At 51.9% G+C, this 25,876-nt stretch overlaps 1 protein-coding gene across 7 annotated transcripts; it reads right to left on the bottom strand.

Moving 5' to 3' along the window:
* Positions 1-3,616: 3,616 nt before the first annotated feature.
* Positions 3,617-25,803, bottom strand: BRPF3 (bromodomain and PHD finger containing 3). 7 transcript variants are annotated; one of them, XM_062013747.1, is made up of 13 exons: positions 25,255-25,803; positions 20,412-21,814; positions 19,219-19,375; positions 17,312-17,443; positions 15,233-15,361; positions 13,986-14,298; positions 13,507-13,773; positions 12,149-12,652; positions 9,521-9,617; positions 8,548-8,645; positions 7,334-7,431; positions 5,256-5,410; positions 3,617-4,337 (listed from the first exon to the last, which is right to left on the bottom strand). In XM_062013747.1, the coding sequence occupies exons 2-13, from the start codon at positions 21,794-21,796 to the stop codon at positions 4,154-4,156; spliced, it is 3,519 nt and encodes a 1,172-aa protein (XP_061869731.1). In that variant the 5' UTR covers positions 21,797-21,814; positions 25,255-25,803; the 3' UTR covers positions 3,617-4,153. The 7 variants fall into 7 exon arrangements, with proteins under 7 accessions (XP_061869731.1, XP_061869732.1, XP_061869733.1 ...); XM_062013748.1 differs by having other exon boundaries at positions 25,259-25,803; XM_062013749.1 differs by having other exon boundaries at positions 25,448-25,803.
* Between the last annotated feature and the right edge of the window lie 73 nt (positions 25,804-25,876).

Here is a 25,876-nt window from a genome sequence, read left to right as displayed (position 1 = left end):
CCCTCCCCAGCTCCTGCTGGTGGGAACCATCCTTCCAGGGTTTACAGTTAGCAGTGGGGCTCCAGGGACAGAGGCTGGAGGCGAGAGGATGTCAGGATGTCAGTTCATGAGGAAAGGCCCCAGCTCCAGCACTGCTGCCCCACCAGGGGAAGGTAAAGGACAGATGTTTGTTTCTTTCCTTTGCTCTGGTTTGGGAGCAATCCTGAGATTTCATTGTTGGAGGTGGGTTTGGGCACAACCCCCAGTGTGGAGATGGGAGAGTGTTGGGGCTGTAGGGAAGAAGGAAAGCCAGGAGCCCCAGCCTTGGTGGAGCTTCTAACACACCCCTGAAGTAAGATTAAGGACAGCCACTTGTTTGTGTGCTGACTCCCCTCAGCTGGGAGCAATCCTGACATGGTTACAAGCCTGGAGCCAGGCTGTGGCTCAAGCTGCCGAGGACAGAGATGGGAGAGTGTGGGGATGGGTTTTGTAAGGAGGAAATCCCTGAGCCCCAGCATTGGTGGAGCTTCTGATGCATCCCTAAGGGAGGATTAAGGACAGACAGCTGTTTCTTTCCTGGCACCTCTCATTTGGGAGCAGTCACCAGCCATTGGGAGCTGGCAGCGTGTGGATCCTGGCTCCAGGGGCTGCTGACCCTGGGCACTTGCTGCAGCTGCAGCCCAGGGTGATGTGGGGAAGCTGGAGCAGGAGAGGATTAATCCTCAGCATGGCAGCACCATCAGGTTTTGTCACCTGCTCTCCATCTGCCTCCAAGGAGCTGCCTCCACACTGCTCCTTCCCTTCCTTTCCTTACCCTTTTCTCACACCTGAGGCCAAACTCCCCCCACAGCACCCAGTGTGAACCCCCATCCTCACCCAAGGGGATTTGGACTCATTGAGGGTCTGTCTGTCAGACACAGAGGGAAAAGCTGCTGCTCTTTTCTCCTGGAGCATATTCACATTGCTGTGTCTATATAGAAAGCAGTAATTATACTTAATTATAATGAGCATGCAGGGAGAGCTGTCCCCTGGATGCACCTACAGCTGTGGGTGTGTAGTCAGTACCTGTGACTGCAAAAACTCATCCTCTGTGGGTGTGGAAGCAGCAACTGCCTCAAGGAGACCCATCCCACAAATCAGTGTGTGTGTGTGAGCACTCACCCAGGGCTGGGCACTGCCCTGCATCCCCCAGGCAGCACTGCAGCCCCCCAGGGAGCAGGGACCACCCTCCTCCTGCACTGTGGTCTCCTCCAGGAGGCTTTTCAAAGGGTAAGATCCTTCTCTGGGTCTGGGATGTGGCACATTCTTGGAGTCCTGCTTGATAATAAATTAAACATGAGCCAGGAGTGTGTCCTCATGGGGAAGAAGCCAATGGCAGCCTGGGGTGTGTTAAGAGTGTGGGCAGCAGGTGAGAGAGGTTCTGCTGCCCCTCATCTGGAGTCCTGTGGCCAGTTGTGGGCTCCCCAGCTCCAGAGGGACAGGGAACTCCTGGAGAGAGGCCAGTGCAGGGACACCAAGATGCTGAGGGGATGGAACATGTGTGTGAGGAGGAAAGGCTGTGGGCCCTGGAACACAAAAAGTGTCCTTAGACAGCAGGAGAAGCTCCTTTGGTGCTGAGGTGAGGGAGCCCTGGCCCAGGCTGCCCAGGGAGGGTGTGGAGGCTCCTTCTCAGGAGGTTTCCAACCCCACCTGGACACGTTCCTGTGCCCCTGAGCCAGGGGAACCTGCTGTAGCAGGGGCTGGGGCTGGATGAGCTCTGCAGGGCCCTTCCAGCCCCCACTGTTCTGGGATTTTATGAAACTCACCTCTGGGAGATGTTCAAGGCAGGACAAGGAATTCCTCCACGTGTCCCTTCCCTGTTGCTGCCCCTTCCAACAGGTCCCTGCTCACATCTGGGACGAGGGGGATGGATCACACCCCCTGGCAGTCCGTGCTGTGCTCACAGCTCAGGCCAGCTCTGCTAAGCAAGGACTCCTTTGGCCTTTTGTTTTTATATACATTAGAACATTTATTTCTCAGAGAGAAAATATAGACTCAGACAGTCAGATTATAGTAGGTAAAATTAGCATTTTGTTTCTTTATAAGCATAGATTTTCTTCTTACCTCTCTTATACCATCTGATATAAACAACTCTAGAAAGCAAATAAACTCACTTTCTACAATAAATAGAGCGATCTGTGCTTTACAGCAGACTGACAGTAACGTTTGGGTCCCGTAGCAACAGCAGGATATCAGCCAATCCAAACTCTAAAGTGTCATTGAAAAGAAACCAAAACAACCCCCAAAACCAAACAAACACCCCCCCCCAAAAAACAAAGCCCCAGCCCAAGATCTTCAAACATATACACAGGTCACACGTCCACAGCTGAGCTATCACCTGGAAAAGTGTATGTTCCTTTAAATAAATTACACTGTGTGCATATAAAAGACCCAGCAACACAACTGAGGACTTCCAAGAATGGTGACAATAGGTCTAAATAATTTAGAACAGTATTTTACAACTATATACACAACATCCTTCCCTAAGCCACACTCCAGGGGCATCATTTTAACTCTTATTTATACAAAATCCTATGCCCCGTCCCTTATATGTTACAGAAATCTTCCTTAAAGTGTGGTTCCACATCCCAATGTATAAGAAGTGGTATCTTTACAAAAGTAGACCAAGTAGAAATGGCAGTGATTAGTCCCCACTATTCATTAATTCTTATTACTCGTTATTATTTGTGACCCTCCCCCCCCACATTCTCTTTCAGTATGAAAAAGTTAAACCAATAAAAAAATACTGAGTTAAAAAGCGAAGTGATGATTATTCAATCTACAATCTTGCTCTGCACCTTTGGTTCTTCAAACAGGAAAGCAAAAAGGGATTAACCAACAGAAGAGCTCAGAGAAATCATAAAGTCCTTGGCTAAGGGAAAAGGTTTTGTTGACAAGATTTTGTCCCCATTTTTACAATGCAACCCCCCCCCCCCCCCTCCAAAAAGCCAGGAGGGATTGTCTGCAGAGCTGGGTTCACTTGGGCTTTCATGGGTGACAACCCTGGAGCCCCACACACCAGGGAGAGATGTGTGTGTGTGGAGGGGGAGAAAGGTGAAAAGGCAAAATGGTTGTGTGCTCTACTTAGTGCTTGGTTTCAACCCAAACCCAGCCAAAAAGTTAGAGAGGGAACAAAAGGAAAGAAAGGAAGAGGAGCCTTACACCAAGTGTGCAGAAAAGCAACACAAAAGATGCATCTCCCTCCGACCCTGATCAACCTCGGTGCCTGCCAAGCTGCTCCAGCTCATCAGGCACCTCCAAGATTCGTTTTGCTTCTTGCAAATGAAGAAGTTGCCTTTGCTTCAACTCCCTACTGTACTGACCCACGGTGGGAAACGTGACTGGAACAAGCACAGCCACAGAAATCAGCATTTAAATGTGAAACTACTAAAGCAGCTCCTCACACACACACACACACACGTCAAAACAGAATCAGGTAAGTTTTGCTTTTCATATTTAAAGCTCTGTGCATCTGTGCATGTGAGTGTGTGCAGCAGAGGGGCAGCTGACCAAAATAGCTCAAGCTTTTTTTGTGTCTAGATGCAATGAGAGGAATCCAACGTGAACACTGGGAGGAATCCACCTGAACACTGAGGAATCCACCTGAACACGGTTTGTTTTCCAATGGGATGGGACAATCAACGGCATTTAAATAACAAAAAACTGACAAGGCCAATGATGGTCAGGGTAAATTTGGCACAGAAAGTCCAGTTGGGATTTCCATAAAGGATTCTGATTGGGTTTACAGTGGTGTCAGGTTCCTGGGAATCACTCAGGGCTGGTTGACTTCCAAACCCCTGGGGAGGGGGAGGTGGGGAGTGAGGGAGGGTGCAGGAGGTCTGAACATCCCAGTGCTGTGCTCACTGCAGCAGCTCCCCTTGGCTCCCCATCACCTGGCAGCTTCTCCTAGCTACCTGAACTCCTGGTCCTGCAGACTCCACGTTTCATCTCCTGCCAGCTCTTCAGCGAGACACATTCAGGAAGAAGCTGGACAGGCTTTTCTTTTTTTGGCACGTTTCAGAGTTCTCTGAGGAGCTGCTGACAGCTGCTGGGAACAACATCCCATGGCCAGCCAGTGCAGGAGAGTCTGCTCAGGGTCTGGAGGAGGAGGAGGAGGAGCATCCAGCTGGATCCCTTACAGGTAGGAGGCCGTGAGGAAGGGGTGATCCCCCCTGACCCGGCTCATGTGGATCATGGCGCGGTCGTACGCCACCTGCACCGACTTGCGGATGTTGGTTTTTCGTCCTTCCATCATCTTCAGCTTGTCCACTGTGTCATCCACACCCAGGGGATAGACCTTGTCACGTGGAAGCCACTGCCTGCAATAAAGAGGAGAGTGCAAATGATGCCAAAGATACAAAGTAGGGAAGAACAGACCCTCTCTGACAGACGAGATAAGCAAAGCTTGGTGAGGAACAGCTCCCCCTTGGTTCAAAGAAGAGAAGGAAAGAGCCCTGTGGTGTCAACTTTGCACCAGCAAGATGAGTTTGGGTGCCAGTCAGCTCTGCTGGCTGAGTTCCAAAAGCAGAAATGGCAGAAACAGTTGTGAGTTGTGACCATACACAGACAAACCAAGCGCAAGTCTCCCTCAAACGACCCCCAGAGACCTCTCCCCAAAGTTCACGCTTGCCTCAGGCAGTTTTGCAGCCCATTAGCATATGCATTAGATCTCCATGAATATTCATTTTCTTCATGTGTGCTTCTGTCCCCTGATGTGCATGTCAGGAGGAGAGATTCCCTGAGCTGTAATAAACTACTCACAGCATCACTTGGGTTGGAAAAACCCTTGAAGCTCCTGGAGTCCCAGCCCTTCCTGCCACTGCCAAACCCACCAGAGCTCCAGGGATGGGGACTCCCCCAGCTCCCTGGGCAGCCTGGGACAGGGGCTGACCAACCCTCCAACGGTCTCTTCAATTTGCTGCAGATTTTGACTGCAAAACTGTCTCTTTGTGTGCCTCAGTACTGTTGTGGTGATGTGACCCCTGGGTGAAGGGTGCTGGGCTGCTGCTCACTGTGCAAGTGTGATGTCGTGCTCTTGGGCCAGGAAAGGCAGACTGGCTTCCTTATTTAGACTCTTCTTGACTGCAGCATGTTTAAATTCTCTAATTTACATGTAACATCACCATCATCATCATCAACATCCCTGTTTGCTCCCAAAGACCTTGTTAAGTCTTCCTTCTGCCACAGCACTCACCACAGGTTCCCATGCACTCACCTGCCTGTCTGCACACACTCACCAGGTTCTCTTGTTGTCAAAGAAAAGGACAAGGAAGAGCTTTTCTCCTGCCTCTGTCTGCCTCTGCTCCCCCAGTTTCAACACATCCATGGGTGGCACTGGGATGGGGACTCCATTGTGGAGCAAACCCTCACGTGGCATCTTTGGATCGATGATCTGGTGACACAGGGAAAGGATATTTAAGCACAAACCCCTTCAAGTACTGCAGAGGATGCATTTCCCCCCCACCCTGTTCTTTCAGTCTGTTCAGGCTTAACAAAATCTACATAGGATGTGTAAGCAAAAATTGCTTGGCCTGTCTCAGGGGCTCTTTTCAAAGAACCTTCCTGTCCTTGAAGCTTTGGCTATGGAAGGGTCAGTCCAAAAACCAAGCACCTCATCTTCAGAAAGGGAAAGGACAGAAGTCTGTGGCTCTCTGGGGATGTAGATGCATTTGCCAATGGGTAATTTCATGCAAACTCAAGTATTGCTGTGCTCAGCAGAGGATTTCCCTCCCTCCCTCCCTCCAAACTCACACAACAAAGGCACAACGGCTCCACTCTGGGGCAGTTCAGTCGACTTCAGCGACGTGGCTGAATTTACACTTGCATTTAAATAGCAGATTTCTGATGCTACTCAATCAGAATCAGGCCCAATGCTTTGAGAGTCTCAACAAGCAGTGGCAGGTTTATCAGGCCAGGGGAAGGCTGACTGTAAAGTCATTTTGGAGAGAAGTAACAACAAAAGTTCTCCCCAAATTCTCCCCAAAATTCTCCCCAAATAAAGCAGAAATTTCAGAGCCCAGGAGGAGAAGGAAAGGACAAAGGGTGGATGCAATGCTTGGTGTACCCTTCTCTGCCTCCTCATCTTGGCTCCTAAGGGCTTGAAAAACCAGACTGACTTTGACATTGGCCAGCTGTAGGAATTTATTAAGACACTTTGCCACCACAACAGATTGCTGTTGAAGAAAAAGCCTTTTTGGGGGCCAATCTCCCCATTTAAAGCCATTCTAAAGCACACTTTAGCTTCGCTAGATACACAAACAAGGCTTTGGCTGGCCAACATGACTAGCAGATCCATAGCTGCTCCCTCCTCTGGGCTCCCACTTGGAGTAAGAGCATGGCTGAGAGTCAAGCTTTCAGCAGAATCTGACAGCCCCAGAGCTGTGCTCAGCCTCAGCCAGGCACACATGCTGTGTCAGCTCATGTTGTTTGGCAGCACTGCTCCTCAGATGGAGGGACCTGTATCATTTTCATGGTAACAACACTTGCCCTCACCCCCTACAATTTCTCAGCAGTCCCAAGCACTGTGTGTTCCACCCATGAAGAGGAATGGCTGCAGCCATGCAGGAAGAGCCACGTCTCAAGGGATATATTTAAAAGCAGCAGGCACAACAAAGCAGCCTGTCTCATGTTCTGACTTACACACTTACTTCAGCAATCTGTGCTGATAATTTAACAAGCCTTTCTCAAAAGCCTGCAGTGGGACTGGCACTTTCTAGCCACAGCTGCATGTCATGCCTTGCTTTGGAACTGAGCATGGTACACACTGACAGCAGCTTTATGGACTGGGGGTTAGCAGGCAAATATCTAAAGCTGGATAAATACCAAGGAAATATCATTCCAAGGACTAGGTGCAAACACATGCATGTATTCTCACATTTCAACAAGTAAACCATTAAATATGGTTGTTGTCAGAGGATATACACATCAAAAGGCCAGTTGGGCACCTACATATAGAGCTGTGCTCACTATAGAGGAAAATGTGTGGGCAGATGAGACACCAGAAGAAGCTGGTGCCTGCCTTTACACAGTTTAGGTCTTCTCATGCCAACAGTATTGATTACTTTCCCCATATCTGCAAAGTGAACAGGAGAGGAAAGATATCCTCCTGTCCCTGGCACCAAAAGACCAATGTTTTATGACGCCTCTGCAGTGCTCTGAAACAGTGAGCACAGGGACAATGAACTGTGCCAAGGGGTAAGAAAAGATAGAGAGGATAGTGTCTGATTTGGGGAAGTTTTCTCTCTGGTTACTTAGCACTGTGTTCTGGGCCAGCTGTGCTGTGGGGACAGGCTGTGAGGAGCAAGGGAGTACTCACCAAGGCAGGGTAGGAGGGATAGCCACGGCACTTGGCCCACACGAGCTCCAAGGGCTCCAGCTCAGCCTGACTCTCAAAGGACATCAGGAGAGCTCTGCCTAAGGGACAGAGGAGACATGGCTTAGGAGGGTGATTACCAGCAAGGGGGTTATGATAACCCAAGAAACCACACCATCATCTACCCCAGGCTGCATTGCCTCAGAGGCAACCAGCTGAAACAAACTACTGCTGCACTTAAAACATCCTGGTTTAACTTCTGGGTTTAATAAGCAGCAAGCTGAAATTCCACCTATTTTTTTGTTTACAGAACAAAGCTATTGCCCAGCTATTTGTCATGCAGGAGCAAACACTTAATCATTACCATGGGAACACGTGCAGAACTTCAGCAGGACCTGGACAGGCTGAGAGTTGGGCAGAGAGGAACCTCATGGGGTTCACCAAGGATAAGTGCAGAGACCTGCACCTGGGGAAGAACAATCCCCTGCACCAGGGCAGGCTGGGGGTGACCTGCTGGAGAGCAGCTCCAGCAGACGGACCTGGGAGTGCTGGTGGGCAGCAAACTAAGCTGGAACACAAAATGTTCCTCTTAAACACAAGGAGAAGCTCCTTTGGTGCTGAGGTGAGGGAGCCCTGGCCCAGGCTGCCCAGGGAGGGTGTGGAAGCTCCTTCTCAGGAGGTTTCCAACCCCACCTGGATATGTTCCTGTGCCCCTGAGCCAGGGGAACCTGCCCCCATCATTCTGTGATTGACAGATTGTGAGAAAGACAAGAATCTGGTCCTGTGAGTGCTGGAAGGTTGGTACAGTGCCCTGGGGAGTACTAGAGGAGTGTGACTTCATTTTCCTGATGTGTAGCACAGTCTGACAAAGATGACTGTTACAAAGCCCTCGACAGCAATACAAGAGGGAGCAGCTGTGAAGCCCTCTCCAGAGAGACCCCTCTTCTGAGTTATTGTTTGTATTGCAGCATCACTAAAGAAAACTAATCCCAAAAGAGAAGACAATGCCAGGCATGTTGCACACACCAGACCTACAGGAAACAGCCACCTGAGCTGAACACAGGGCATGGGCAAGCAGCAGAACTGAAAGCAGGAAAGTCCTTTTATACAGTAACCTAGGTTTGTAACAAATGCACAGGACTGGTTCCTGGTGTGCATGGAGAGCTGCTGCCCCTGGCTCAGGTGGTGGATGCCAGTCCCTGCACAGCTCTTCTCACCTGAGCTGCTGTAATCAGAGTCTCCATTCACACCTTCCAAGAAGGGCACCCGGGAAAGAGCTGGTTTCCCTCGGCTTCGCTTGGGAGGCATCAACCCACTGTTAGAAGGACATGGAAATGCAGGTGTTAGGAGAAAATAACCCTTGAAAACAAAGCCAAGGAAATAGATTCCTCAGCTCTGTATAAAACACTGCAGAATTACTGTACAGTGCACCCTTCACATGACAGGAACACTGAGGGAGAAATGTCAACACCACCCTTCTGGGGCAAGTACACTGACCATCACACCAGCTTTGCCTGAGCAAGAGAAGCAGCCTCAGTCCAGTTGCACATATGCTCTCCAGCACAAAGTCTTTGCTGGGTTTCCTCTCCATGTCCATAGCTTGGTTTCCATTAGGCTGCTTATACACAGCTCTAGTGTAACTTTTACTATGTGAACCCCTTGCAGTTATTGTGTTAAGCATTTACATGGCACTTGTCATCTGCAAAGCACCACACAAATATTGACTAACAAGTCCCCATGCTCCCCTGTGAATTCAGATGTGTTTCCCTCACTAACACAGGGGGAAACAGAGGCAAATATGGTGAGGCCATCAGGCCAAGACACTGTCTAAAGGTGAGTTTCTGGCTCCTGGTCCTGTTCTGACAGCATCCTGCAATGATGTTACAACTATGTGTCAATCCAGTTCTCTCCTTTTTGTTCCCTTTGATGCAGCTCCTCCTTTGATGTCAGCAGAGACATCCACACTTTGAGAAACAGGAGATGCTTATTTGCTTCAAAAATGAAGCACTGGGGGACCTACAGCTTGCAGGGACAGGATGGAACCTGAGCACCTTTCTGGCTTTAGGGTCAATACACAAACCAAGTAGCAGTTTGGGCTGGTTTCAACAAAGCAGTGAAATGATAAAATCAGGAAGACCAACCCAGACACAGAAGGTGTCCTGGGGAAGGGTTTTGCACAGGGACACTTACCTGCAGGCTTCAAACCCCAGGCCAGCACCCAGGCCAGAGCTGCACTCGGAGTCAGAGCCACTTTCTGTGTGCTTTGTGAAGCCATTAGTCACTCCTGCTGAGGAGAAAAACTGGAATCAGCCCAAAGAAGCAGCAGGAAGACACAGAGAAGCCATAAAAATTCAGGTAGGGTCACTGTCTCATGCCTGCCATGGCACAGATGCTGAGTACTTGAAGCAGAGAGGGGAATTCTGCACTGAGTTCCCCAAACTCAGCTGCAACCAAAAGGTGACCAGTAAAGGTATTTCTCCTCCCAACACATGAAAAGTTAGTCTGTCTCTGAAGAAGCAAGTGCTGGAGAAGTGCCCAGGGATGGTGCAGGAGAGCTTCACACAACAACCAGCTTGCCAGGAAAGCCCAGAGGCCAGAAAACTAAGCACTTGCTCATCTGGCTTGAAGTGCATTTGAAAAAGACACCGAGGCTTCACACTGAGTGCCACGGCCTCAGCCCTGCCCCAGCCCTGGCCTGGCTGCTGGGCTGCTCCCTGCCCACAGGAACAGGGCTCCAAACCCACAGCCCAGCTGGTCACAGGCTCCCTGCTGAGAGAAAAACCACTCCAGGAAAAACTTGTTGCTTCAGTTTCTGGAAATGAGATTTTTCCAGTGCACAGAGCAGACAGTGAGGAAGCAAATTCCCCTGGGTGGAGGAAGGCTCTCCACCACCCTCCTCCCTGGCTGGTACAACTGTCGCTGAAGCCATGAGTGGAATATTTCACTCCTTTGCCCCAGACACTGGAAATCACCTTCACTGCCAGGTTTCCTGCTCTGTGCACCAGAAGGATAGCTACACAGTGAGCTGGGCCACCTCTGAGCTTAGATGAGATCCACAGCCAGGGACAGGCAGAGGTGGAACAACCCCTGACAACATCCCCAAGCCCAGTGCAGGTGGAAGGAGCCAGGAGACCACAGCCTTCCCCTGTTCAGGGACCCATTACCCCCAGGTTCCCTGGGGGCTCATCAAATGTCCACCAATAGCCATACAAAGGGTAAACTGATGCCAAGACTGCTGTTGTTTTTCTAGGCATACATTTGGAATGGCCACAAGGAGCACAAACACTCCTGATGACGCTGACGTGCTCCTGTGGCAACAGTCTCAGCACACCAGACACTCCCTCCAGTTAGGAGAAGCCAATGGAACAGTGGAAGTTGCTGAACCACACAGACAGTGCTGCAGCTCGTAGGAAAAATCCACCAGTGCTGCTTCAGCAGAGGAAGAATGTCAGTGCCTGGTTATCAGTGATTTTCCAGCACCCTGACTGTGTTTTTCCTTCTTTCATTTCAATCTCTGACCTGTGGGCAACTCTCCTCTGCTTTAATTGCTGGCAGATGATGACAGCAGGTCCCTCATCTCTCTGGAGAAGCCATTTTTGTTTCCTTTAACATGTCCTGGTAAGTTCATCCCCACATTCAATTGCTTCCCTCCCACTCTTGAGTTTCTGACAGCCAAGGAACTTTAAGATAACATTTGAGGCCTGGGCTAAGTCAGGGGACTGTTACAGATGGGGACTGTCCCACAAAGGCTGTTACCACAGATCCAAGAAGAAACCCCATTGCTGCCACTCAGATGTTCTTTTTCACCTTGTATCTTCACAAATTTCATCTCAGCTGCTTAAACTCATTTGCAGATCTAATTTGAAGAGGAAGCAGCTCCGTGTTCCCATTAATTGTATCTAAACCCCAGAACTGACAGCACAGATGATTTAAAAGGAACATTTAACATCTCCTCTCACATGGGTGCTGTGTTACTGGTTCACCACATACTTCCAACCAAATGCACCATTTCTGCAGCAGGAGACTCTCACTCCCATCAGTGGCTGAGACAACACAAACCCTTCCATGAGTGACAACACCTCTCAGCCCTTACCAGAGACCTTGGAGTCTCCAGCTAGGCCACTCAGCAGCTTTGCAAGCAGCTGAGCATGTTGGTTTACCCTACAAAACATGGCAAACTCTCTCTTAGAGCAGCCCTGCAAACTGGTAAAGAGAAGAATTACTAGTGACCTCCCTGAGCTTTACCTTGGTACCTTTAAATGTCTAAAATGGAGGTGTCCAGAGCTAAACTAGGTTACCAGAAACTCTATGTAGAGTCACTGTAGAAGAGACAATCATAGAATCATGAGGATTGGAAGGGCCCTGCAGAGCTGCTCCAGCCCCAGCCCCTGCTACAGCAGGTTCCCCTGGCTCAGGGGGCACAGGAACGTGTCCAGGTGGGGTTGGAAATCTCCTGAGAAGGAGCCTCCACACCCTCCCTGGGCAGCCTGGGCCAGGGCTCACCTCAGCACCAAAGGAGCTTCTCCTGGTGTTTAAGGGAACTTTTTGTGATCCATCTAATGCCCATTACCCCTTGTCCTGTCACTGGAGGCACCAGGAAAGAGAGGTGCAACCCACTATGGATGTGTCTTGTCTGGCCTTCTTTTAGAAACGTGTGGAGGACACGAAGCTCCATCAGGCACCTCCAGTTATGGGCATAACGTCTCCCCCAAGCATGAAGTGAGCTTCAGGTGAGGAGCCTGGCTGCAGACATCTCTCCTCATCCCTATCTCACAGTTTCCAAGGGTTCAGAAGGAACAGAAATCCCCCAGGAGTTACCTTTCTGTCCTGCCTGCCTGGGTGACCTCTCTCCATCGCTCTCGTTGCAGCTCCTGCTCTGCGGCCGCTTCCGACCTTGTCGCTCCCCGTCAGGGCGGGAGGGGGATCGCTGCCCTCTCTGCCCATGCTCCTCCCCGTTCTCCAGGGAGCACTCCAGGCCTCTTTGCAGCTTCACCCCATTCTTGGCCTTTCTAAAGAGCACAGAGGTCCGTCGGCCCACGCCGCTGAGCGGGGGGCTGGCGGGGGGCTCCGTGGGCGGCAGGGCCAGGCCGTTGAGGCCGTTGTCGCTCAGCAGGCGCTGGAAGGCTTCGCTCTCCCGCTGCAGGGCCTTCTTCTCAAACAGCTCCCTGTCTGACATCACCCTCTTCTGCAGCTGGTTCAAGGACTTGCTGTCACTGATGGGTCTGAGCGTTGGAGGGTCCTGCAGAGAGTCCAGGTCTGACAGGGAGGGGGCGGGTCCTGTGGGCTCCAGGGTTGGAGGGTGCCGGGACTTGGCATCATCTGCTGAAGGAATAAGGAATCTGCTTCAACATTTTAGAAAGAGTTATTCCCAAAACCACTGACAGCCAGTCTGATCTTTCACAAGGGTGAGGAGGGAGACACAGCCCTGTCACCAGGACAGGCTGGGGGTGACCTGCTGGAGAGCAGCTCCAAGGAGAGCGATGAGGAGTTCTAGCGGGCAGCAAATAAACATGGGCAGCAACTGCCTGTGTGGGGAAGAAACCAATGGCAGCCTGGGGACACCCTGGGGAGTGTGGGCAGCAGGGTGAGGGAGGTTCTCCTCCTCCTTTACTCTGCCCTGCTGAGGCCTCATCTGGAGTCCTGTGTCCAGTTGTGAGCTCCCCAGCTCAAGAGACAAGGAACTGCTGGAGAGAGGCCGGGGCAGGGCTGCCAAGATGCTGAGGGGATGGAACTTGTGTGTGAGTAGGAAAGGCTGCAGCCCTGGGGCTGTTCAGTCTGGAAGAGGATGAGGGGGTAACTCATCAGCACTTAGCACCTAAAGGGTAGGTGTCAGGAGGATGGAGAGACAGTTTTTTCAGTAGTTTCCAGTGCCAGGACAAGTTCCACTGGAACAGGAGGAGAAGCTCCTTTGGTGCTGAGGTGAGCCCTGGCCCAGGCTGCCCAGGAAGGGTGTGGAGGCTCCTTCTCAGGAGGTTTCCAACCCCACCTGGACACGTTCCTGTGCCCTCTGAGCCAGGGGAACCTGCTTGAGCAGGGGCTGGGGCTGGAGCAGCTCTGCACGTCCTTTCTGACCCCACCATTGCACGACTCTAGGGCCACAGACAGGAGGAACAGCAGGTCCTGGCTGCTGACGTGCACTACAAAGTAGAAGCTAAAACCCAGCTGCAACCTCTCACCTTTCTCCCCTTCCTCATCGCCTTCCCTTGACGTTTTATCCAGCCCCTCTTCCCCTGGCACAGGCTCCCCGTTGGGCAGGGTCTTGCTCTGCTGCTGGGACAGCTTCTGCCGCACGGAGTTGATCTCCCGTCTCAGGAGGCGGATGCGGCGCGTCCGGGCGCCGCTGGACCTCATGGAGCTCACCATGTCCAGCTTCTCCAGCAGCTCCTTCAGCTGGGCCTCCAAGGAGAGGTGGGCCCGGTTCTCTGGGAGGAGGATGTTATCCACTGCATCAAAAGAGGTTGGAAGAGTGAAGGGAGATGGTTTAGTTTAGCGGGGGGCTGGGCAGTGTGGGGTTAGTGGTTGGACTCGATGAACCTTAAAGGTCTTTTCCAACCGTAACGATTCTAATCTACGATTCTACGATGGCTGAGTGACACACTCAGAGCTTAGAACACAGTTACAACCTGCCTGACAAAAGGGAAAGGTTGACACTCACCATCCTCCCAAGAAAAGCGGTAAAAGTCCTGGGTTTTGGGTGACTCAGGCAGGTGAATCCCCACAGCAGTGTCAAAGCCGATGCTTTCAGCCTGACGCCGCGCGTGACGCAAAATCGCTCCCCCGAGGTCCCGGAGCCGGGCAGCTGCTCGGTGGAAAATCGTGTCTTTAGCATTATACCTCATGCAGTTGGTAACTATAAGGTTAAAGTCTTCCTCAAACTCATCCAACGTTCGGTACAGGTGGGACTCCAGCTTCCGCCTCATGGTGGAAAAATCCATTGGGTTGGAAATGAATTCCAGGTAATCTGGAACCTAAACATATAAAACCTGTACAATTACAAAAACCATTTACTAGCCAACTGCAGCTCATCCAGCAGCAGCAGCAGCAGCGCTCTGAATGCCCTTTGCACTGGCACAGGGCTGTGCCAGCAGCTCCCTTCTGTGCCAGCCAGTCACAGAAATGAATGTGCCACAGAAATGCTGGTTGATGCAAACTAAACGTGAGCCAGGAGTGTGCCCTCGTGGGGAAGAAGGGCAGTGGCAGCCTGGGGTGTGCTGTGGGCAGCAGGGTGAGGGAGGTTCTCCTCCCCCTTTACTCTGCCCTGCTGAGGCCTCATCTGGAGTCCTGTGGCCAGTTGTGGGCTCCTCAGCTCCAGAGGGACAGGGAACTGCTGGAGAGAGGCCAGTGCAGGGCTACCAAGGTGCTGACGGGATGGAACATGTGTGTGAGGAGGAAAGGCTGTGGGCTCTGGGGCTGTTCAGCCTGGGATGATGGGCATCAGCTGGGACACAAAAAGTTCCACTGGAACACAAAGAGAAGCTCCTTTGGTTCTGAGGTGAGGGAGCCCTGGCCCAGGCTGCCCAGGGAGGGTGTGAAGGCTCCTTCTCAGGAGGTTTCCAAAACCACGTGGACACGTTCCTGTGCCCTCTGAGCAAAGGGAATCTGCTTTAGCAGGGGCTGGAGCAGCTCTGCAGGGCCCTTCCCACCCCTACCACTATGATTCTAAGGCAGACACATCCTGGCTCCATAAAACATTACTCATCTGAGATGTGCTGAAGCTTCCTGCAGTATCCTTTTTAGGCCCAGAAGGATACCCACGTTGTGAGTCCTCTTTGAGAGAATCGTTTTTCCACCAGCAGCTTTGGAGAAGGTGGTTTGTGCTTCCAGGGCTATGACAGCACGTGAGCTTCTGCCCAGCAGTACCTCATCTATGACCCATTAGAGGCCTGTAGGAAAGAGACTTGCCTCATTCAGGTTAACGGGCTCTGCAAAGATCTGAGCTGCATCCTTCTCCTGCAGCAGGTCCAGCGTTGTGCGCAGCAAGACATTGAAAGGGGTGAGCTGGAGCTCCAGAGCAGCCTGCTGAACCTTCACCTGGGAACAGGGAAACAGCCAGGAGCACAGTTATCAAGGACAGGGTTATGTCAGCAGTGTGTCCCTCTGGTTTCTCCTCAATCATTACCCCAGCTCTGCTGGGTGGTGGAAACCCCTGGTTACCCTATCATCAGCCTGGTAAACTCACTGCTGAGGAATTAGTGGTGAACACTTTGTCCCCTCCATGTGCAGGATGCTCTTCAGCAGAGCCTAACTGCCCAATCCAATGCTTTTGTAGGGGGAACTCCAGTTTATTCAAGCTCAGAAAGCCAAAACAAGAGGAAACCTCAGGAAAAAAAACATAAGGATGATACAACTGAAAATGAAAACAGGAAGAAGCTTTTCATGCCTGGCAAACTGCCTCAAGATATTATGATGCCAATTAGCAACTGTATACAAAACTTGTAGGCGTTCACATGCTCAACAGCAGCCATAACGAGACTAGAGAGCACAAACAAAGTTTAAGAGATAAGCTCTTGCACTTGGAGGCACAACAACAGTGGTTGGATGTCTGCAAATTCCTCATGCAGCTTCTCACATCCTTCATGAAGCCTCTAATGCTGCCTGATCTCAAGCACACAAGTGGTGGCACAGGTTTGATCTCTTACACTGAATCTGTTCAAAGGAGACTGGAACAAGACACAAGTATTTATTTCTCCCTTAACGTTTTATTGTCTTTGATCTTGTAATCCCTCATTATGTCATTAAATCAACCACTTCAGTGGCAAAGGAAAGCAAGCCTGTTTACACAAAGCCAACTGTACTTCCTGTGCTAAGCAACAAGACAGTATCAATGAGAGAATGAATGAAGACAGGTATAAAGTCCACACTCTTCCCCCAAAACGGGGAAGACACTGAACAAAGACTCAGGGGATCCTTCTCCACTCACTTAAAAGCTGGGCTGGGATAGAAGTCCAACTAGATACACTATCTGTGATATCTTACCCTTTTATAAAGCACACCAGACTTTCAACAAGCTTTCATGGATTCAGCCAACTGTGATTGGGATATATCAAGATATCAAAAGCAAACAAAGCCCAGGAGTGACTTTGTTTTTGATCCTCCTACCTACACTCTGTCCACACAGCAAACAGGCCTGAGCCACTGCTATAAATCAAGGACAATGCATCAAATGAATCAGTGCTGGTATCAAAAGGACCTCAGAAAAGCTGTGGGCAGTTTCTGGCCATGAAAAAGGAGCTTGCAGAAGAGCTGTGATTGTTGAGACTGCTGCTTTCCTTCTGCCTAGATCCCTGCAGACAGCCTGAGAGGACCCAGGCAATGCTCGAGGCCACATGTACAGGGAAAGTCTTTCATGAAGCTGTACTTAAGATACTCATGCAGAGTCATGGCTGCAGCAACCAGCCAGGTATGGCAAACTAAGATCCTCAGCAGGCAAAGCTGGCAAGCATGAGAAGAAACCGTAAGTGGTACAACTTTGGAGAACTGCACACAGATCAAAGAGGAAACTGAGAACTGAGTAAAAGGTCCCTATCTTAAAATGTACTTCGAGGGTAAAACACAGGAACTCTTAGCTCTAGAAACGAGGAGCAGAGTTGTGATTGGGGTCTCTCTCTGCAGCAGGCATTACCAAAATCCTGAGATGTGAAAGGAGACCCAGCTTCTATTCTACAGAACAGCAAGAGCAGAGATGTTGCAGGTCAGGAATCAAACCCACTGTTACTTATGCAAATACACTTTGCAGAACATTCAATTTTCCAGAGGCTTGCACTGCTTACCCTCTGTCCTCAAAAGCAGTCTCAGGTTTGAGGACAGAGGCTGAGCAGCGTGAGCTTCTGACTGCCACAGGGAAGAGATGGCTGCTCTGCACACCCAACAGTCAAGACTCAAGGAAAAAGCTCAATAAAACCATTGTGTCCCTCCTCTGCCACCTGCAGCACCCGTGGGACTGAAGCCAAGTGCAGCAATGTGACAGGCAAAACTACCAACCTGCTCCCGTTTGAGTTTCTCCCGCTTCCGGATGAGCTCGATGAGCAGCCGCGCGCGCTCCAGGTCGTGCCGCAGCTTCTGCCAATACTTCAGCTCTTCCTTCACTGCACTGGTCTTCTCATCCTGCTCCTTCTGGAAGACACAGCAGTAGCAGTGAGGGAAGATGAAAAATACTGGCTTTCTGCTTTTCCTCCTCCTTCCAGGTGACCTCTGTGAATGGCTGCCATGGTCTTCCTCCTCTCTACCTGTTTCTTGCTCGGGCTACATCTGCTCCTTGCCACAGCCTTTAGCTGTCTGATGAACACACCACCAGCCTTGCTGGAGTTTGTTATCTGTGGAGTTAGGCCTAAATCATAGAATCCCAGCATGGTGGGTGCTGGAAGGGCCCTGCAGAGCTGCTCCAGCCCCAGCCCCTGCTCAAGCAGGTTCCCCTGGCTCAGGGGGCACAGGAACGTGTCCAGGTGGGGTTGGAAACCCCCTGAGAAGGAGCCTCCACACCCTCCCTGGGCAGCCTGGGCCAGGGCTCCCTCACCTCAGCACCAAAGGAGTTTCTCCTTGTGTTCCAGCGGAACTTTTTGTGTTCCAGCTGCTGTCCATCCCCCCTTGTCCTGGCACTGGCCACTACTGAAAAAAGTGTCTCCCCATCCTCCTGACACCCTGTGTATGTCAAGAGGACACAAATCATGCTGTAGCTACATTCTGAGAAAACACTTCAGTGCCTGCTCATTTACACCCCCCCTCTGCTTTTGTATCTGAGTTCATTACAGGGGCTGGAAATTTTTCTGTTGGCTGCTGTGCATTGAAGAGGCAGCCCAAGGCAGAAATGAGCTATTATTATCCTCTTATCAACCAATAAGAAACAGAGCCGCAGAAAGAGATTCACCAAAACACAAAGGAACAGCCAACGCTGGGAGATGAGCACACACCTTCCAAGACACACTTCAGTGGCTCTGCAATGCAATCATTCCTCCTCTCCTAAACCTGTAGCTCCTCTCCTAAACCTGTAGCTTCTGAAATGGTTTCTAAGGGCATAGTTGAAGTGCACAGACTTTCACATGATTGCCAAGAGAGGACAATTGATGATTTGGTAAGACATTTGTTTTTAAGAACTTATTTGTGGTGAAGTAACAACTTAATACACCAAGGAAGTGCTGCCCCTCCCCAAGCTCCAGACTGATGAGTGGGCAAGATCTTTGCTTATTAATCACTCAGAGCATCACTTCATGCAAATCAAAAGCCTCCAAATCCTCCCAGCTGCAGAAAAAAACATCCATGCACAATGTGCACAGTGCCTACTGACAGACCCTATTAGAGGGCAGAGTCCACCTTCTTCATTCCTTCACCAACTACTTCTCATGCCAACTATGGTGCTGTTTAATAGCACTGAGATTGAGTGACTCTGGACAGCTCAGAGGAGGAAGCAAAGGAGTCCAGAGCTTATGATTATGTTTAAACTTCCATATGAATGTGTATGGGAGGGTCATAAACTGAAGCTGCAGGAAGAATGACCCAAACTGGCATTTGGCCAGGACTCTGGAGCTAACACCCATTTTCTTGAGGAGGGGATCTTTAATCACTCGCAAGGAACGTGGCTTTATGATTCATTTAAGAGAACAGTCCACCAAGGGCCCAGCACACTCTTGCATAATCCTGGGTCTCCTGATTCAGGGGAAAAGCTCTTACCTGCTGGCTCAACACCAATTCTAGTGGCACGACAGATATGCCACTGATACACTAACTCAGCTCTTCAGGCACGAACATACCACGAGGACACCAAAAGAGACTTAAATCAGGTCACTCTCTGATCCTTGCACCCTCACTCCCCTTCCCAGCCATGCATCAAGCACATCAGCTCCCAGAATGGACACTGTCTGTCCTCCCACATGAGTCCAGCTGGGGCCCAGTACCTGCTCTGCACTCCTCTGGGACTGGAGGTGCGAGTGCAGGCGCCGGATCAGGGGCACCCCGTTCCTCGCCTGCCGCTTCAGCAGCCAGTAGTTGTGGAGCCTCTGCATGAACTGGTTCTTCCTCTGAAGGGACAGGCCACTGCAGATTTTGTTCAGCCTGAAGGAAGCAAAAGAAATGTCAGGGAGCAAATTGCAAAGTGGCAGAACCTGGTGATACCATCAGGTTTCCTGATGGAGCTTTGAGGGTCCTGTGCCAATGAGAGAACTTCACTAGCAGCTCTGATCTAGTCTGGTGCAGCTGGTCCAATGAAGGCTCTCCCCAGTGTGAAGATATATGTGCCTACTTTTAACAATATAGTCCTGTATCAGTAGAAGCTCAGCTGGAAGTTCTCAACAAGCACTTGCAATGGCATGGTCCAAGGATGCCATCACCAATCCAGCTCCCAGGCTTGACTCCAAAACTACTTTCAGTGTCAAGAACTTTCCTGGAGGTCATTTAAATCTGATGTTATTAAGCTGGAGTCTGGAAAATCAACTTGATGGAAGTCCAAGAATAACATATCATCCATTTTAACCTTTTCATTAGATTACAGGTGGTTCCTTATCAGAAGTTTTCCAAAGCTTATCTGTTAAAATACTGGCAACACATCACCACATTTCCTAAGGCATCCAACAGAAATCCAGCACCACTGACATCTGCATGAGAGAGAGCTGGGAGTGAAAAACCACATAGCCAAACTCAAGGCTCCTTGCAACACTGACAGGTTGGATATGCTCTGTGATAAAAGGAGGGATTAAGACCCTGTGAAATGAGGACAGAAAATAAACATCATAGTGGGATGATCCCTATGTGCCTGCCAACCTGTAATGCCTGAAGTGTTTTAAAAGCCCCTTCACAGCCACCCATGTGAATTCAGATACTAGATGGGTGTTTGCCATCAGGGACCACCAAGGATTCTGCATTACACAACAGTTTGGGACGGCTACTCAGCAAAGCAGGGAAGTGACAGCATCCAGTGACACTCAGGTGGAAGAACGCTGGTGGGAACGATTCCACTCTGAATACAGTTCCTGCTAGGTCTTGACTAAAGACTCAGTGTTTCCAAGGTCAACAGCAAGAGGAAATGAGTCCTCAAAATGGACCCTATCCAGCTCCAGCTGCCCAGCTCCTTCTGTAAACCTGCCACACTCACCTGTAGGAGGGGATCTGTGTGACGGTCACCATGGGTGCAGACGAATGCCCATTGGTCACATCACCAGGCTCCTTTTTGATCTTTTGCTTCAATTTCACTTGGTTCTTTTTCAGAGATCCTTTGGGAGGGCCAGAATTGGCTTCCTCCTCTCCCTCCTCCTTCACGGTGTGCTCGTGCCTCTCACCCCCAGCAGCTGCAGCCCCTTTCCTCACCGTGCCGGGCGGGGAATGGCTCTCGCAGTAGGCAGTCTTGCGCACGGTGAACGTCGTGCCGTTGATGCTGGTCTCCCTCATGGGTTCGATCTTCATGAAGAGCCCAGCCCGCTGGGCACAGGTGACGTGGAAGGCAGTGTAACAGTTTACCTTGTGGCACTGGATGGCAGCTCCCATGCCTTTCTTCTTGCAGATATAGCACGTGAGCTTCCACCGAGCCGGGGGGATGTTGTTTATCCCTTCAATGGGCTCCAGGAACACAGTGTTTGCAAAGCAGACCTCTGGGATCCAGATGGCACAGACCACGTGAGCCCAGCGGCCATCGCTGGTCTGTTTGAAGGCTCCACCTTTGTTAGGGCAAAGGACACAATCCACAGGGCGAGAAGGGGACTGCAAGCAGCAGCGGCAGAGCCACTGGCCCTCGGGGATGTAGGGCACACCGTAACACTCCTGGTGCACAGCCAGGTTGCAGATGTCACAGAACAGGATGACATTGCTGTTGTGACACTCGTCGTCCATGCAGACGCAGCAGAAGGCGTCCTCATCGATGAGGGACTGCTGAGCCCCGTTGTTCCGGCTCTCCAGGTACGATTCCTTTTCCAATCGATCCACCAGCAGCTCAAAAGTGTCAGCAGAAACCGTCCCGTAACCGTCGTCCCTTCTCTTCTCATTGACCATTTCCAGCCAGGCCAGATCCTCCTCATCCATGTCATACTCCACCTCCACATCCAGGTCCTCGGGAGGCTTCTCGATGTAGCGGTAGTAGGCGGCGGGGAGAGGGGGAGCATCCGGCTGGCTGAAGGAATCCACCACGCGGAAGTTGGGTTGGGGTAAGTGTAAAGATGTCCCTGGCGCGTGTTTGGAGCAGGATTCCTTCTTCTTGCCTTTGGAAGGTGTTTTCTTGGATTTGGAAGGGAAAAGGGGCTGCTCACTGTTTTCCTTGTTGCTGTTGCACTCTGTGATGTCCTGGGCAGTCAGCTCGTCCTCCGTGATGATCTTCAAGGGGTCGTAGATGCTGATGCGGTGCAGCCGCCCGTCGATATCAACCTCCACGATGCGCTGGGCCTGGGCGTACGTCAGCGTCTCCCGGCTGGGAGAGCACTTGAGGCTGTAGGGAGAGGGGGAACGTCTCCCCTCCCAGTTCTGCTGGGACCTCCTCCGAGGCTTCCTCATGGCTGCGCTCCGGAGACCCTGTAACAGAAGAGGACAGAGGGCAGTGTGAGCCAGGGAGACAAGCAAGGAGCAGTGGACTCAAAAACTCAGAACAAAGCAACATTTCTACTTGAGACTCCCAACAAGTCCAGGACAGCTGAGCCTTTACACCCCCTCAGACACGAGTAGATAAACCACAGAGTCGTCTTGTGTTCTTTTGGCTTTTCTTTTACACTCCCAACAGCACACAAAGCATGCTGGATGTTCTCCAGGTGGAAAGGACAGCACTGTACCCACTGTCACCCTCCAGCTTTGCTTTCCCTTCTCTCACAGATGTAGCTGATCCTTACACACCCCACTCCACACAATGTGCACTGGACAGACTGTGTCTTTCCCAACATGCCAAACAGATCACAAAAGCTCAAGCAGCACCAGAGGATGAACTGAGCAACGTAGCAGGTGCTGGATGTGCATCCCTTCTGCACTTTGGTGGTATCCAGGAGGAAGAGAAGGGGAATGAGCATGGGAAAAAGCAGCATGGATCCAGATGGACTTACTAGTTCAGGCATCTGAGTTGGTTCTGCATGGAGGGTCCACACAGGAACAAGCAGGAAAGCAGCAAAGCAGGACCACACCAGGAACCGAGCAATGGTATTTGCTCAGAGCTGTAATGAAAAGCCCGAGCCGGCTCTGCCCTCACAAACTGATAATCAGCAACCCAGATAATTACTTCAGAGTCGGCTCCTGACATTAAGGAGGTGCCCAACAAGGGAGAGCAGAGCAGAAGCCTGGAGCTGGGGGAGGACAGAGTCGAGCTCACGGGAGTCCAGTGCTCTGAGGGCAAAGGAGGGAGGCAGCGAAGAGGGAAAGCAGAGAGGAAGCCAAGTGAGTAATGCAAGTGAGGAGGTCGGTGTCAGGGATGGGAACGTGAGTTATGACAATGAACGGGCTGAGGCAAAAACAAACCAAGGACAGAAGGAGAAGAGACAAAGAAAAACAAATGTACCTCCTCGAGAAGATAAGTCAGCCCAGAGCTTATCTGTTGCTACACAGAGGCCTGAAGCAGCACCTCACCCTTCTTTAGAGCAATCTGCACTTTCAGCCCTTTTCTGTGGGACCCACAGACAAGAAAACACACACAAACCCATCACTTGCACTTATTTCTGCTCTGTGAAGGACAGAACTCCACAACCCCTGGCACTGTGAGTCAGAGCCAGCAGAACCTCACAGTGCCAGCACAACCTCACAGTGCCAGCACCCACAAGAAGTTCTGAGCTTGTTCCCAGAAAGATGTAAAAAATTCCAAGTGTGACAGAAAGTATCATCTCTGTGAACCACCAGACTAATGATACAACATGTGTCCTGCTGGGAAAAAGTTACCAAACTCTTCTTTGCACCCAGAGAAATAAGCTGCAGGTGCCATTTCAGTGTGCACACAGAGGACCACAGAGCCTGGAGGCACAATCTAACCAGATGCCAATTTCCACCTGCAAATACAGGTATGACAAATGTCAGGACCTTTGCCTTAAGATACTAACCAGCCACTTGACCAGCAGCCACCCAACTGCAACTTGTCCCAGCCAAGCTTCAACCAGTAGGGAAGAAAAGGATTTTCAAACAAGGGTGTAAAGGCCACTTGATCATTGAATGAAAATAATAGAAAATACTGCTGAAAGTCAGCTCTTGCAATTCAGGCAGGTATGAGCAAAGAAAATATTTGAGGCAAATAGATGTGCAGGATAAAGTAATTAACATGAGCTGTCCATAATCATATTTAATATTCTGTTCAGGAAAAAAACCAAGACATCAACCAGCTGCTGGGAGTGCTGAGGGATGAGCAAATTCCAGCCAAAAAACACCTCAAGGAAGGGATATTTTACCTGTTGACAAGAAAAAAAGCAGCAAGCGTATGGGGAAAGTTCCTGTTGCTTTAGTTGAAACAATCAGTATTGTCTAGAGAAATCACCCAGAGTGGGCTTTCCACCACAGCAACCAACTGCCACAAAACAACCCATTTGTAACACACACAATTACTTGGTGCTGCATAGAAGCATCTAAAACTGCACGAAAATTGCTGCCAGGAGAGTTGAATGCCTGGGATAAGACATGCACCTGGATATTAGCAGAGACACAGGTACCCACCTCCAAAACACCTTAAAAGCAGCGATGAAATGAACTCAAGACACACTGAGCTGAACACAATGACCTTGTCTGCAACAACAAAAACTTCTAGGCAGCAATCTAGGAACGTTTTGATCTTCCCAGCACACTTGAAATGACCTCCCAGGCACGGATAAGAAAGAATCCCTCTGCAAACAGCACCTGTGCATGCTGAAATGCTAAACACACTTGACTTCAGCAGGGTTAAATGCTATTTCATCCCATGCTGGTTCTGTCCCAGCACGGACAAAGGTTGCTGATGCAAAAGTAGAAAGTTCAAAGAGGTGTCCTCTCACTGGCTTCCCAAAACACTCCCATCACTCATTTCTGCTGGTGGTGTGCCAGGAGCAGGGGGTGAGGTTCCTAGAGAGCAGAACTGAGCAAACAATGTGGCTACAATGCACAAAGTCACTAGGGATGAACTTAGTTCTACCCCAGGAGTTCACTCAGGAACTCCTGAGTGGCAGCTTTCACATCTGTGGGCCAGAGATGCCTGGGGCAGGGGGGGAGCTGCAGAAGGGGACTTAAAAAACTGAGTCGCTCATTGGGAGAGTCTGGCCTCAGCAGCACTCTGAGGGAACCACGACAGGCCATGAGTTGTGTCTGGCCTCAGACACAGCGCTGTGAGGGAACCAGGACACACCATGAGTTGTGTCAGGTGCCAGCTCCTGAGAGGAGCTCCCCTGTGCAGCCAGGGACACAGGATCCCTGCAGGGAGCCCCAGCTGCCGTCAGCGATCCGGGTCAAGGCACAGCAGGGAGCCGGACAGCAACACACCCGCCCCAGGGGAGCGGCGGGCGCTGAGCCCGGCCCCGGGGAGCGAAGAAGCTCCCTCAGGAGCGCGGCCGGCGGGAGCGAGAGAGCGCGGGACCAACGCCACGCGCCTATTGGCTGCCGCCGCCGTCCGTCACGACTCCGCCGCCAATAGCAACGCGAGGCGCTGCGGGTCTAAAGCGCTGTGCGCCCGGCCCCGCCTGAGCCAATAGCGTGGGAGAAGGTGGGCGGGGCCCCTACGGGCACCGCGACGAGGGGGGGCCAAGATGGCGGCAAGGGGGGGGCCCGGCCGACACGGCGCTGCCCGCTCCCCTTCCCCCGGCGCTCGCCGCCGCCGCCCCCTCCTCGGCGAGAGGCCTCGGGACGTTCCCGCCGCGCCGGCGCCGAGCGGGGACGCGGGAGGACCGCGCGGGCTGCGGCGCAGCGGCGTCCCCCGGCTCCTTCCCGCCCGCCCGGTCACCTTCCCGCGACCCCGGCGCGGGGGTGTGTGAGGGAGGAGAGACCCCTGAGGGAAGGGTGTCGCGGGCTCCCGCGCAGCGCGTTACCTGCCTCAGCGCGCCGCCGCCGCGGCGGTCTCCGCCGGTGCCGCCGCCTCCTTTTGGGTTCGGGGTGTTTGTTTTGGGGGGGTTGGTTTTGGGGTTGGTTTTTTTTTGTTGTTTTCCTTTTTTTTCTGTAAATCTTCTCTTTCCGCCTCCCCCTCCCCTCCCCTCCCCTCCCCCCTGGGGCGGACGGGCTCACCCAGCCGCCGGCGGGAGGGGAGGGCACAAGATGTCGGCTCCGTCCGCTCCGGCTACCGCCGCCTCCTCAGCGCCGCCTCCTCATGCCGCTGCCGCCGCTGCTCCCGCCGCCGCCGCTCCGGCCCCGGTGCCGCTTCGCCCCCCACCACCCCCCCAGCCCCCCCCCTCCCCGGGGCCCCGCTCGCTCCAGCGCCCCCGCCGCTCCCGCTGCCGTGTGGAGGCGAAGGGGAGGGGGGGGATCAGGGGACACACGCACAAGATGGAGGCGGCGGCGGTGGCGGCGGCGCAGCCCGGCCGAGCGGCGAGGGAAGGCGGCAGCCGGCGGGCAGGCGGGGGAGGGGGCTGCCGCGCTTCGCTCCCCCCCGCGGGCAGGGACCGCCCGCCCCTCCGCCGTGCCTTCCCACCCCCGGGGGCTGCGGGGTGACGGGGC

This window comes from Colius striatus, chromosome 22, assembly GCF_028858725.1.
Source record: "Colius striatus isolate bColStr4 chromosome 22, bColStr4.1.hap1, whole genome shotgun sequence".
In the NCBI taxonomy this organism is placed as follows: Eukaryota; Metazoa; Chordata; class Aves; order Coliiformes; family Coliidae; genus Colius; species Colius striatus.
The sequence above is the reverse complement of the archived record's forward strand: the minus strand, read 5'-3'. Positions and strand labels throughout refer to the sequence as shown.